This window comes from Rana temporaria, chromosome 3 (assembly GCF_905171775.1).
Source record: "Rana temporaria chromosome 3, aRanTem1.1, whole genome shotgun sequence".
Taxonomy (NCBI): Eukaryota; Metazoa; Chordata; class Amphibia; order Anura; family Ranidae; genus Rana; species Rana temporaria.
Window position 1 is genome coordinate 344078733 of NC_053491.1, and position 13597 is coordinate 344092329.

The window sequence follows — 13597 nt, forward strand, 5'->3', positions numbered from 1 at the left end:
AGATGATCAAAACTGTATTGGCTGATAGATAGTACATATAAACTTCATGAACACAAATATTAAAATGTTGAGCATGTGGTGTTTACAAGGCTAAGTTGCAAATGGTGACTATTTATCAATAGAAAGTCAATATGAAAAATGACCAGACAAAGTCATGTACATATTATAGCTGCATTCTGTTGGTGTGGTTTAGAGACTAGCCAGACACGTCTTTAACATTGCTGTTGTAGCTCAAAAGGTTGCAGATCAATAGTGCTGACTACTGGCATACAATTAAAGTTTTAATATCTGCCTAACATTTTAAAGCAACTCTGTCACTAAAATAAAACAAAAACGTAGTGCTCCCGACAAGAACGTTAATACTTACCCTTTCACCGCCTTTGCCATCTGCATATGACACACCTCAGTTCGGGTCGGATTTCTGTTCCCCTGCTCTGCTGTGGTTTCTCCTGCTGAACCCCATATAAGTGCATGACTTTACTGACATAATAACTGGTGGATCAAACCACTGAGTGTAGTATGAGATCAGGAGTCAAACCCTTCTGAAAGTGTGTAAGATGCTAAAGATCCTTCTGCAGTGGCATCCCTGCAATACAGTGCAAATCGACAGTGCGGGCATAAACTCTCTTCTTTAAAAATTATTCAAGAGAAGAATCATCCCACCCAGAATGGAAGTTTCAGTTTCTGGTAGATGACGGAGAGCTGAACCAACTAAGAGTTCCTTATATTTCTGAGGACTCCAAGATGTCATATCTACACTACACAATGGATTTGGCTAAATGGGGTATTCCTGCTCCCTCCTCGCTGTAATATGTTTGTTTTTATGTTATGAGGAATGCAGGTGGGAACAGGTCTCACTTCCTGTTGTGTCTACAAGACAGAAAGTGAGGTGAAGCATTGACCTTCCAGCGGCGCGCACGTTGCCGCGTCATCGTCGCGGCGATGGCGCGGACACGTCACCGCGCTGTCTGTCTGCGTGGATTTCTGTCTGATGGTGTGTACAACCATCAGACAGAAATCTCCGAGGGGACATGTCCGCTGAAAACGGTCCGGTGGACCGTTTTCAGCGGACTGTCCCCTCGTCTGTACGAGGCCTTAAAGGACACTTCTGTTCTAGGAATACCAAAAGTAATTTTTATTGGTCTATAGAGTCTTCTTTGTTATTTCTGTTCCTGCCTTCCTTCATTATGGTGAAAACTTCTGTATATTTCCATAACAGTATCTGACTTTTTTATTCCATCCCTTCTATGAACTGCAAATCACACATTTGGGAGAAGCTAGCAGGATGTTCTGTCTCGGAAATAAACAGCTGTTGCCCATCATAGCTCTTATAAAAACACTGAGTAGGTAGACAAAATGGTCTCGGTAACTGCCGAGCAGAGATGTTTTTCATTTCAGACTCTGCTTAGTAAGCTGAGGTCATTTGGTGAATGGCTTATTATGTAACTCATTTTGCTGGCATTAATAGAAACACTGGCAGCCCTGAGGGATGTAAACTTACTTGTTGCTTCTCATCCAGACATTGAAAGCTGGAAGAATAAACTATATATATTGTATTTTCTAAATTCCTGCTTTATTCTCCTTTACACCTTGAACAGAACATGCTGATTTCTTGACTGTCTCTCTGATATTTTTCACTTGCTTCCGGTGTCACCCCTTATCCCCATTTCATCAACTTCTTTTTTATGTATTTTTAATGATCATGATGTCAGGCAAATGGCAATTCCAATTCCGTTCATCTGCCTTGAATCAATGGCCTGTTTGAAATTAAATAACTCACTAGTTTTGACAGCATAGGTTTATATTGCGACAGAATACAATTTTACAGGAATTGAAATAATGGGGCTGATTTGTAGTTGGCATTACAGAGAAAAACATCCCACTGTCACACTAACCCCTCCTGTATCGCTAAGGCCGCGTACACACGGTCGATCTAACCGATGAGAATGGTCAGACGGACCGTTTTCATCAGTTCACCGCTGAAGCAGACTGATGGTCTGATGTGCGTACACGCCATCAGTTCAAAAAACGATCGGTTCAGAACGCGGTGACGTAAAACACACGACGTACTGAAAAAATGCGTTGACTTGATTCTGAGCATGCGCGGGTTTTGAACCGATGCTTTTGTGTACTAACCATCGGTTTGGACCTATCGGTCAGCCGTCCATCGGTTCGATTTTAAAGCAAGTTCTCTTTTTTTGGATCGAAGGACAACAGACCGATGGGGCGTACACACGGCCGGTTTGGACCGATGAAACTGAACTTCAGTCTGTTTTCATCGGTTTGGACCGATGGTATGTACGCGGCCTTATGCGGTGTACACTCAAGAAGTTTTTTTTCTTTCAACTCAGTGGGCTAAACAAAACAAAACAAAAAAAACAGACAGATTGCCATACTAACCTGTGATAGAACACACTGATCAGCACTGGCAGCCATTGGATGCGGTCAGATGCTGGTTTTCCAGCATGCCCATTCGACCTTCTTCTGTAGAACAGACAGGTGTACGCATGGGTTGGTTCCTACCAAACCGATACTTTTTGGACGATTTTTGGCCTGTGTATACCCAGCCAAACACTAGCCTTTCATAAAATGCTAACCCTCCATGTAACCCTAACACTAAGCTTCCCTACAACCCTACCATTAAAACTAACCTTCACATTATCCCTAGAACTAACCCCCTCTGTTATCCTAACATTAACCCTTCTTGCAAACCTAACATTAATCCTTTCTTTAGCCCTAAAATTAACCCTTCATGGAACCCTAACACTAACCCTTCCTATAAACTTAAAAGTAATCATCCATGTAAACCCAACATTAAGGCTTTTTATAACTCTAACACTAACTCTTCCTGTAAACATAATATTAATAACTCTGTACACTTTAACCCTAACACTAACCCTCTCTGTTACCCCAACATTTATCCTTCTAAGACTAATCCTCCTTGAACTCCTAAAACAAACCCTTTCTTCTAAGCCCTTATCCCTAACACTAACCCTCACTGTAACCCTATCTTTACCTTTTCTTGCAATCCTAACATTTCCCTCAATATGCCCTAACAATACCCTTTCTTGTAACCCTAAAACTAACCCCTTAGGTATCAAATAATTTTGTGCAGCACTATAAAAATAAATTAATACATTTTATCAGTGTCATTAATTAATACATACTGTATAATAAAGTCCACCTTTTATCTTCCAAAACCCTGTTTTTCAAAAAAGTGACTTAAAAGTTTATATATTTTCAAAGGCTTTTGAACTTTATACCATATCTTCTGTTTGTGACCACATGAGCACCTCGTCCAACACCACCACACTCATGTATGTGATTCTTCTCACCTTGGATGTGACCTCAAAATTATAAGAGGTTCAAACAGCAATAAGAAATATATACCAGCAAACACTCCACACTTCCACTCTCAATGGTATCCGAGGATGCTGCTCCAACTTTTTTCCATATGCATTCGTAAGATATGCTCCATTTCTTAAACGCCCCACATGAGTCAGATGAATCCCTTCAGTATATCTCTATCCAACCTTCACAACGGTAATATTCAGCCAAGAAAAAAAATGCCCTGGTGCTCCAATGACTATTACCACACTTTCCAGATCTTTCCTGTTCTCTCCTCTTCCTGTAGGTGGGGCTGTATTTACCAAAATGGCACTGATGGGGCAGTACATAGGGTAGAAGTGGTTAGAGGGGTCAGCACCAAGCCTTAACTTTAGCAAACTATGATTTTTTTGTTTTTGTTTGCCATCTTAAAGCTGAATTGCAGGAAAGCAACAAAATACACAGATAAAGCACATATATAGTAACTGTTTTACCCGCCAAAGGGTTTATATTTTTATCCATCTATTTATGAGGTTTACACAAACTTACTATACTGCACAGCCATGTTTAGTGGGGCAGAAGACCTGATTTTTATTGGCTGTAATTCATTTACATCTACAGGTCTCCATCCTCTTGAAACAAGCTCACTGCTCTGTCACTCTAATCTCTCCTCATATCGGTATGTTCCTTGTGCTGCTTCTTCCTCTCCTAGCCCGAACTCTGCTGTACAGGGACTGTACAAGGCTGATATTAAAGGGGTTGTAAAGGTTCGTTTTTTATTTTCTAAATAGGTTCCTTTAAGGTAGTGCATTGTTGGTTCACGTACCTTTTTCCTTCGATTTCCCTTCTAAATGTTTATTTTCTTTGTCTGAATTTCTCACTTCCTGTTTCTCCTCAGTAAACTTGCCACCATCATCCGAGCGGTGTTTAGTCAGCCAGAACAGCTTACTGAACAGCTTACTAAGGAGGAACAGGAAGTGAGAAATTCAGACAAGAAAACAAAGAAAAAAACATTTAGAAGGGAAATGGAAGGAAAAGGTAAGTGAACCAACAATGCACTAGCTTAAAGGAACCTATTTGGAAAATAAAAAACAAACCTTTACAACCCCTTTAAGTCATATTCAGGTACTAAAACTGCTTATAGTTACAAAAATATATTTAACTATACATTCACGTCTACAGAACTGAAATATGACTTTTTTTTATATCTGCCTGGGGATCCTTAAAGGTATATCAGTTTGCGGAAAATCTGATTTCTCAGCGTGGGCTAAAATACACAGAAGGTGATGAGTAACAGTAATTCTCTGTACAACACAATTGATTTATTGATGGCACAATATTGCCTGCGCTCCAATGTATACTTGTCATTGTCAAGTTAATGGACACGTTATCAACATAGTTGTGCTCTTGCATTTCATTTCAAAAGCTGTTTTTTTACACATTTTCAACTTGTATTCTTGTTCAGCTAAAAGGAGATCGCTCGCTGGAAGTGGATAAAATGTCTGTGAATGGACAGAGACCATCTCGAAAATCAATCACAAAGATGCTTTGTAAGTAAAACATGAAGTGTACTTATGTGTTGTGTATTGTAATACTTGTGTGTATAATGGAGTGTATAGAAAAAATGATCAAAAGCTGTTTTTCCAGCAATTTTAAAAGGTATTTTAGTGTCTATATTATTCACAGTATTTACAGTCCATTATACTTTTCTTTTATGTACATATAAAAGTAAAAAGAAATAAAAAAAATCTTTCTAATAAACAAAAGGCGCCAGGCATGGAAGGGAAAAAAAACACGAAAAAAACAACCCTTTTTCAAGATATTTAGGTAAGCCAGGAATGCATATACAGTATGTACTTCATCTTCCAGAAACCAATAAGTGGGGGCTCAATACTAAACCCCAATAATGAATTGTGTCTTGATTGGATCTCTGTTAAGTTTTTTAATTGACTCCTCTTAAATATAAATACATGCAGTTTTATTTCCCTTTACTAAGCTACGAGGTGATGACAAGTCTGCTTCCACTTCCAAAGCTTGCATGCTCCTTCCTGAAACCACAGGACAAGGAGGCATTGCATTACAGTGATGGGCCAATAGAGATAAGGGGTCACCCAGGCCCCAACACTATGAGGGACCTAATTGGCTGTAGCAGAGGAGATTGACAGGGAGCAGTCGCCATTAACTGACAACACTTTATACCTACTAGCAGCTCCCTTTTTTAAATGACAAAGTCAATTTAATCACTTAAGGACCGGGCCTATTTTTCAGACTCAGTGTTTACAAGTAAAAATTATTTTCTTTTTTGCTAGAAAATCACTTAGAGCCCCAAAACATTATATATATATTTTTCAGACACACTAGAGAATAAAATGGCGGTTGTTGCAATACTTTATATCACACCATATTTGCGCAGCGGTCTTACAAGTGCAATTTTTAGGGAAAAATACACTTTTTTTACTTAAAAAATAAGACAACAGTAAAATTAGCCAAACTTTTACCCTTAAAAATCTCCATAGGCAATGTTTAAAAAAACTTCTACAGGTTACCAGTTTTAAGTTACAGCTAGAATTATTTCTCCCACTCTAACAATCGCGGCGATACCTCACATGCGTGGTTTGAAAACTATTTTTATATGTGGGCGTGACTTTAGTTTTGAGCAGGATGGGGTGCTTTAAAAAAAAATCTTATTTATTTTACATCTTTATTTTTTATTTTTGCACTGTCCTTTTAAAAAAAAAAAATGGGTCACTTTTATTCCTATTACAAGAAATGTAAACATCCCGCATCCAGCCTCACAGAAGAGCGGACGCGACCATTTCCGCCGCTACCGACGGCTCCGCTATGTGGCGGAGACGACCAAAGCATGGCCGGAGGCCCTCTCCCATCACCAATAAAAGTGACCTCATGGTGAATCCGTCGCTAAGACCACTTTTATCTGGAATCCAGCCGCCTGACGTTTTTAAAAATACCAGGGTTATGGCAGCTAGCTGCTGCCATAACAACTTTATTTAGTGTCAAAGTACCAACGTGAAATGGCGGCGGCTGGTTTAACACAGGACTTGAGTCCTTCCTCTTGCTTGTCATTCCCTCATAGGAGGTCTGGTCTGGCAATGTTACAGGTCCTCTTAACTTTATTTTTATTCCACTGCTGCATTGGTGACCAGTTGAGTCAACACCACAAGATGCATTTTATTTATCATTTAAAGCAGTATTATACCCAAAAGCATATGATGAAAGAAACAATCAAGGAGGAGCAGGCGCCACTGGTTAAACTGTACAACTATTTATTTATATTTAGAGATAGAAATAAAAGTACTCACATGGATTTGTGAAGTTTCAGGCATGTAGTTTGTTGTCCTGCGATTTCGTCAGGGCCCAACCGATAGATTTGAGTGTCCTTGGGTCTCTGTCACAGCGCTGGTATTTGGCTGTGTTGCTGGTGTAGTCTTGCTGGGTCCATGCGCTTGGTTGTGAGGATGTGGGCGCACAGATGTGCCAGAGAAGCCGCCGGAGCGCACGTTGAAGCGCACGCTTGTGGACGCTATGGTTGCGGGGGGAATGATGACGTCATCGACCGGAGACAGCAATGTGCGATGCGTTTCTGTGCATGTGCTGTGGTTCGATAGGGGAACGTACACACAGCGTGCACCTTTGTCAAGCTCTTGACAAAGGTGCGCGCTGTGTGTACGTTAATTGTTAAGTGGGAGGCTGTGAAATAAGCAGACCTTTCATTTGTATGCAAAGTCCATTAGGTGCCTTTAATTTAGGTAGTGTTGTTAGTCTGGGAACTTAGGGCCAGATTCACAGAAGAGATACGCCGGAGTATCTACTGATACTTTGGCGTATTTTCAAATTTGCCGCGTCGTATCTTAATTTGTGATTCACAAACAAGATACGACGGCTTTTGGCTAAGATCCGACAGGCTTACGGCTTCGTACGCCTTCGGATCTTAGGCTGCAATACTTCGGCCGCCGCTGGGTGGAGTTCGCGTCGTTTTCCAGCGTCGGGTATGCAAATGAGCATTTACGAACGTAACGAACGTGAAAACCTTCGTGGATCGCCGTAAAAGCTCATTTGCATACCCGACGCTGGAAAATTACGCAAACTCCACCCAGCGGCGGCCGAAGTATTGCAGCCTAAGATCCGAAGGCGTACGAAGCCGTAAGCCTGTCGGATCTTAGCCAAAAGCCGTCGTATCTTGTTTGTGAATCACAAATTAAGATACAATGCGGCAAATTTGAAAATACGCTGGAGTATCAGTAGATACTCCGGCGTATCTCTTCTGTGAACCTGGCCCATACCTCCCAACTTTCTATTAGCAAAAGCATGAAGGCATAGGACACATCCTCTTCCACACCCCCATTAAAGAAGAATTGTAAAAAAAAAAAAAATTATTGGTTAAACCCATAAGTGCTTTTTTACCACTATTATTCCTTTATACTGGCTTTTGGAATTTACAAATGCAGCTATTTAGAAATTGGATGAAAGGTTTAGCACTGAGAAACACTTTTTGATAGATAAGTAGTGCATTTTATATACAACTATATAGGAACACATGGGGAGGAAAAAGGGACAGATGAACGTTGTTCCAAATCAGAGACAGCCCCTCGAAAATCAGGGACAGTTGGGACCTATGTAAAAAAAAATCAATTGGAGACACGGGAATTTTAAGAATTTTAGGTGCTTGCTTGCAGCATTTGTTTCTTTCCATACATGATGTGAATGTACATTGTATATTGCGTAAATTGACAGCGCTATATAAGTACCTAAATAATAATAATACATGATTTGTTAACTTGCACTGTGCCTCTGAACTTTCTGTCAAATTTGACTCCTACAGGAAGAGTCTATGTCAAAGCACAGCCCCCTCCCTCCTTGCACAATATAGCCCTCTCCTCCTCTGGAAGTATCTAATTACTTTCTGTGTTGGCCCGTTTCTCCATGGATTCCTTTGCTTCCCTACATGATCTTGTGAGTGTGACTTACATGCAGCTATGAAGCAGAAGGATCAGACGACACACGTTTTCCTCTTTTGCTTTTCACAGTAATTAGCAGTGAAATAATGTGTTTAACATTATTCCAGAATTTACTTTATAAACTAGGAGGTTATCAAGTTGCAGTAGTGTAGCAGGCATATTCAGTAGAATGTGGGGGGCTGGCTTTCTACACCAGAGTTGCTTGTGACTATTCACTGAACCTACTACAAGGAGCAAAGGGATGTTCTGCTGTCCAACGTGTGCACAGGGTAACGTAAGATTGGTATGCTGATTACATGCAAAGTAGGTAATTCTTCCCATCACTGTGAAACACACCAGGAGGTGTCCGGGATGTCCAAAAACTGTCTCTTCTCCACAGGAACCTGATGCTAGGCTCTCCATACCTACTTTTCCCACTTTGCAAGACTCCCCAAAGTGACACAGCAGGGCTATATATCCTCTCTGTGGCAAATATGGCTGCCTAAATCCCAACAGAACTCTGTGTCAACACAGACACAGTTTTCCCCAAGATGGTACCCAGAGTTCATGGCAGAGGACACACTTAAAGGTGTTGCAAAGGTAAAAACATTTTGTCCTAAATAGCTTCCTTTACCTTCGTGCAGTCCTCCTTCACTTACCTCATCCTTCGATTTTGCTTTTAAATGTCCTTATTTCTTCTGAAAAAGCCTCACTTCCGGTTCTTCTGTCTGTAACTCCACACAGTAATGCAAGGCTTTCTCCCTGGTGTGGAGTGTCGTGCTCGCCCCCTCCCCTGGAATACAGGAGAGTCAGGACACTCTCAACGTTGCAGATAGAGAAAGGAGCTGTGTGTTAGTGGGCGTCCTAACTCTCCTGTATTCCAGGTGAGGGGTCGAGCACGACACTCCACACCAGGAAGAAAGCCTCACATTACTGTGTGGAGTTACAGACAGAAGAACAGGAAGTAAGAATTTCTCAGAAGAAATAAAGACATTTAAAAGCAAAATCGAAAGATGAAGTAAGTGAAGGAGGACTGCACTACGGTAAAGGAAGCTATTTAAGAACACAAATTTACCTTTACAACCCCTTTAAGCTATGCATGATGTCCCTCTAGAAGAAGAATAAAAGGGTAGTACTTTTCTTAAACAGAATTCCAATTCAGGAACAAATAATAGGTGGGGACATCTAGTAGTAGAAGGTCACCAGAAATCTCACTACAAGGAAATAATGTGAGACTTAAACCAAGTTACAACCTTTTATACCAAGATGATATCTAAACCCGCAGGCATCATTCTGGTATAACCATTCAAAGTCCAGCAAAATACCAGTATGTTGATGGTTCTTGTTGGACATGTATTGTAATCTTTTTGGCTGCATGAAAAAAAAGATTGATCCGTGGGTATGCCCACCATTAGAATACCTCCCTTCATCCACCCACTTCTAATGATGGGCATACATGCACCATTTATATATGCCGAAGCATGGGGGCATCCTCCCGCAAAAAAGTTATGCCGCGTACACAAGGTCGGACTTTTCCACGGGCAATCCTCCGTTGGAATTTCGACCGTATATGTACGCGTCATAAAAAGTTATGGCACATACACGCGGTCAGACTTTTCCAAGGGAAAGCCTCCGTAGAAATGTCAACCGCATGTACGTGGCATTAGGAGAAAAATCACTCCTCTGCCGTTAATGCTCACATGCTGTTAGCGATCGCAGGAATCAGGCCTGTCTCTGCAAACGCTCGGCAGGTGCCCTAATGCTATAAACAGCAAACTAACTAACCAGCGTCAACTGTAACACGTATACGGTGAAACCTGGCGGCGAACCTAAATAACAAAATAACTAACTGGCTAACCAGCGGCACCAGTGACACTAATACAGCGATCAGAAAAACGATCGCTTAGTGATGCTGGCAATAGGGGGTGAAAGGGTTAACTAGGGGGGTGATCAAGGGGTTAAACCTTTATTAGGGGGGATAGGGGGCTACTCTGAACCTAAAGGGGCCTAAGACTAACTGCCCTGCAACTTTTAACTGTCACAACTGACACTAAATGCAGTGATCAGTAAATAAATGATCACTGCAATCAGTGACACGGTGACAGGGGGCTGGGGGGGGGGGGGTGACTGGGGGGGTTAAGTGTGCCTATGTGTCACTGGTGTCAGTGGTCTGTTGGTGCAACTTACTTGTGATGTCTTCTCTCCTCTCGCCGGACGAAAATACAGACAGGAGGAGAGATGACATCACTTCCTCCTGCCTGTGTTTACACAGGCAGAGGAAGCACATCGGCGGAAGAGGATTGGCTGGGAGCGATCGCGAGGGGGTGGCCAGAAACGAACAGCCGCCCCCTCATCCCGGATCGCTCCTACAGCCACGGGAACTGCCGCAAGTACCGGGGGGGGTCCCGATCGGACCCCCGACCCACGTCTAGGCAGGCACGTACAGGTACGTTGATGTGCCTGTCCGTGCCATTCTGCCAACGTATATGTACATGCGGCGGTCGTTAAGTGGTTAAGATGTAGGAAACAAATCAGTGATGTCAAATCAACAAGAAACAATTAAATTGATTAAACTAAAGTAACCACTGCAGGTAAATTTGATTGGTTGCTACAGGGGTTGGACAGAAATACAGAATGGCTTTCCATTCATAAACAGGTTGCTTACTGTTATGATCTATGATTGACCCACAGCAATCATATGGTGACTGGCTACCTGTACCATGTGATTAGCTGTAGCCAATTACAGTTCACAACCAAAAGCAAGCTGTTTGAGAATGGTCAACCCATTAATGACAGGTAAAACTATTGCTTACACAGTGATCTTCACTGTATAAGCAGTAACAGTGTAAAAACAAAAAATACTTACCCCCCCCCCCCCCTTTGGTGACACTGAGCTACTCTGATGACAGGATGTTAAAAAAAATGCAGAAAAAAAGGAAAAAAATATATATTTTTTTATTTAAAAAAATGTTAAAATTATTTGTGTATTCATTTTTTTTACATTTTGTCATCAGTAAGTATACCTGATCCCTGCCACACCAGTCATATGATGATGCTGTACTGCACTGGTGACAGTATGTAAAAAAAAAAAGATGTGAAAAAGAAACACATTTTATTTATTATTTTTCCAAAAATTGCAACAAATTACAACTCCAAAAAACTCTCTATGACTCCCACTGTGTGCTTTCCCAAAAGGGGTCATTTTGGGAGAATGTGTACTGTCCTGGCATTTTAGGGTCTCAAGAAATTTGATTGTCAGTCAGTACATCAGGAGTGATCAATTTTCACATTTTTGTAAATATTTTATTATATCTTTTCATGTGGCAACACTGAAGAAATTACACTTTGCTACAATGTAAAGTAGTGAGTATACAGCTTGTATAACAGTGTAAATTTGCTGTCCCTTCAAAATAACTCAACACAGCCATTAATCTCCTTAGCGGTGATCCCAAGCGTGACTCAGGGTGTTTTTTCTATGCTATTATCGGTAACCCTGAGGCCCCGTACACACGGCCGAGGAACTCGACAAGCCAAACACATCGAGTTCCTCGGCCAGTTCAGCCCTGAAGCCGCCGAGGAGCTCGGCGGGCCGAGTTCTCCCATAGAACAACGAGGAAATAGAGAACATGTTCTCTATTTCCTCGCCGAGGTCCTCGTCGGCTTCCTCGGCCGAAAGTGTACACACGGCCGGGTTTCTCGGCAGAATTCAGCCAGAAACTCGGTCAGAAGCTGAATTCTGCCGAGGAAACTGGTCGTGTGTACGGGGCCTCAGTCACGCTTGGGGTAGCTGTGCAGAGCCTGCAGCGGCGCGGCTTACCTTTTCGCAGTGTCCACAGGCAGGGAGTTACTTACCTTGTCCCTGGATCCAGCGATGCATCCCCGCTGTGTGAGCGAGCGGGTCCTCGCTCGATTTACAGTGTCCCCGTGTGCCGCCGATCTCCGTTCCCTGCGACGTTACAACGCACGGGGGCGGAGATCAGCGCCAAATTCAAAAAAGTAAACAAACACATTACATACAGTATACTGTAATCTTATAGATTACAGTACTGTATGTACAAAATACACACCCCCCTTGTCCCTAGTGGTCTGCCCAGTGTCCTACATGTACTTTTATATAATAAAAACTGTTCTTTCTGCCTGCAAACTGTAGATTGTCCATAGCAACCAAAAGTGTCCCTTTATGTCAAAAGTGGTTTTAGAGCAGTTAGAAAACAGCGATAATAAATTATAATCACTTGCAGAATTGTGCAAAAGCGATTTGTGGGGAAATTCGTCATAAAAAAATAAAAGTAATGACAGCGACAATTCTGCAACTGAGCAAATTTCAGTGATTTTGATTTGATTACATTATTGAATAATTTTTATTATAATTACATTTTTATTTTTTATAATAATTTATAGTTATTTATTATATTATAATTTATGATTTTGTGTTTTAAACTTTATCATACCCGGGATGTCTACTAGACTCTTGTTTGGACAGATTTAAGTGATTTATTCCTAAGAATTACAGGCCTACAATATAAAACGCCAAATTTCCATGCAAAATAATTGTACCGGTTTCAGCACCAAAAACCAGAAGGAATCATACCGCAAGGGAGGTTAAATAGATTTTAAGTGAGACCTCATTTAGAATACGCTGTACAGTTCTGAAGACCTCACTTACAGAAAGATATTGATAAGATAGAACGAGTCCAGAGATGGGTAACAAAAATGGTGAAAGGTTTGGGGGAGAAAACATATCGAAATCGACATCAGGAACATAGGGCCTAATCCACAAAAACCCGGCGCAATGTAATTTTTCCCATTTAAGTTACACCGCCGCAAAATCTCTACCTAAGTGCCCGATCCACAAAGCACTTACCTAGAAATTTTGAGCGGTGTAACTTAAATCCGTCCGGCGCAAGGCGTTCCTAATCTAATGGGGCGAGTCCCATTTAAATTAGGCGCGCTCCCGCGCCGGACATACTGCGCATGCTCCCGACGCGATTTTCCCAACGTGCTTTGCGCGGTTTTACGTTACGCCGAGTTTTGTGAATCGCGCCGGTTAAAAAAAGTTGCGTCGGGAAAAAAAAAAGATGCGGCGGGGAAAAACATTTTTTTAAAATAAATTTGACAGCGTCGCGGGAAAGAAGGGTCTACTTTTACATGGTGTACTAACTTTGCACTTTGTAAAAGCAGCCCTAATTTTGCGACAGCAAACTAATACTTACGGAGAAAAAACGAAGCGTAAAAGCTTTGTGGATCTCCGTAAGTGCTAATTTGCATACCCGAAGCGGCATTTCGACGAGAAATGCCCCCAGCGGCGGCTGCGG

General features: G+C 41.6%; 1 protein-coding gene across 1 annotated transcript in view; it reads left to right on the plus strand.

The window, feature by feature from the left end:
- Nucleotides 1–13597, plus strand: part of NMUR2 (neuromedin U receptor 2) — a 52004-nt gene that overhangs the window by 12002 nt on the left and 26405 nt on the right. Inside the window, exon 2 of the mRNA XM_040345117.1 lies at nucleotides 4793–4877. Within this exon, the coding sequence (XP_040201051.1) occupies nucleotides 4793–4877 (85 nt within the window). The remainder of the gene's footprint in view (nucleotides 1–4792; nucleotides 4878–13597) is intronic.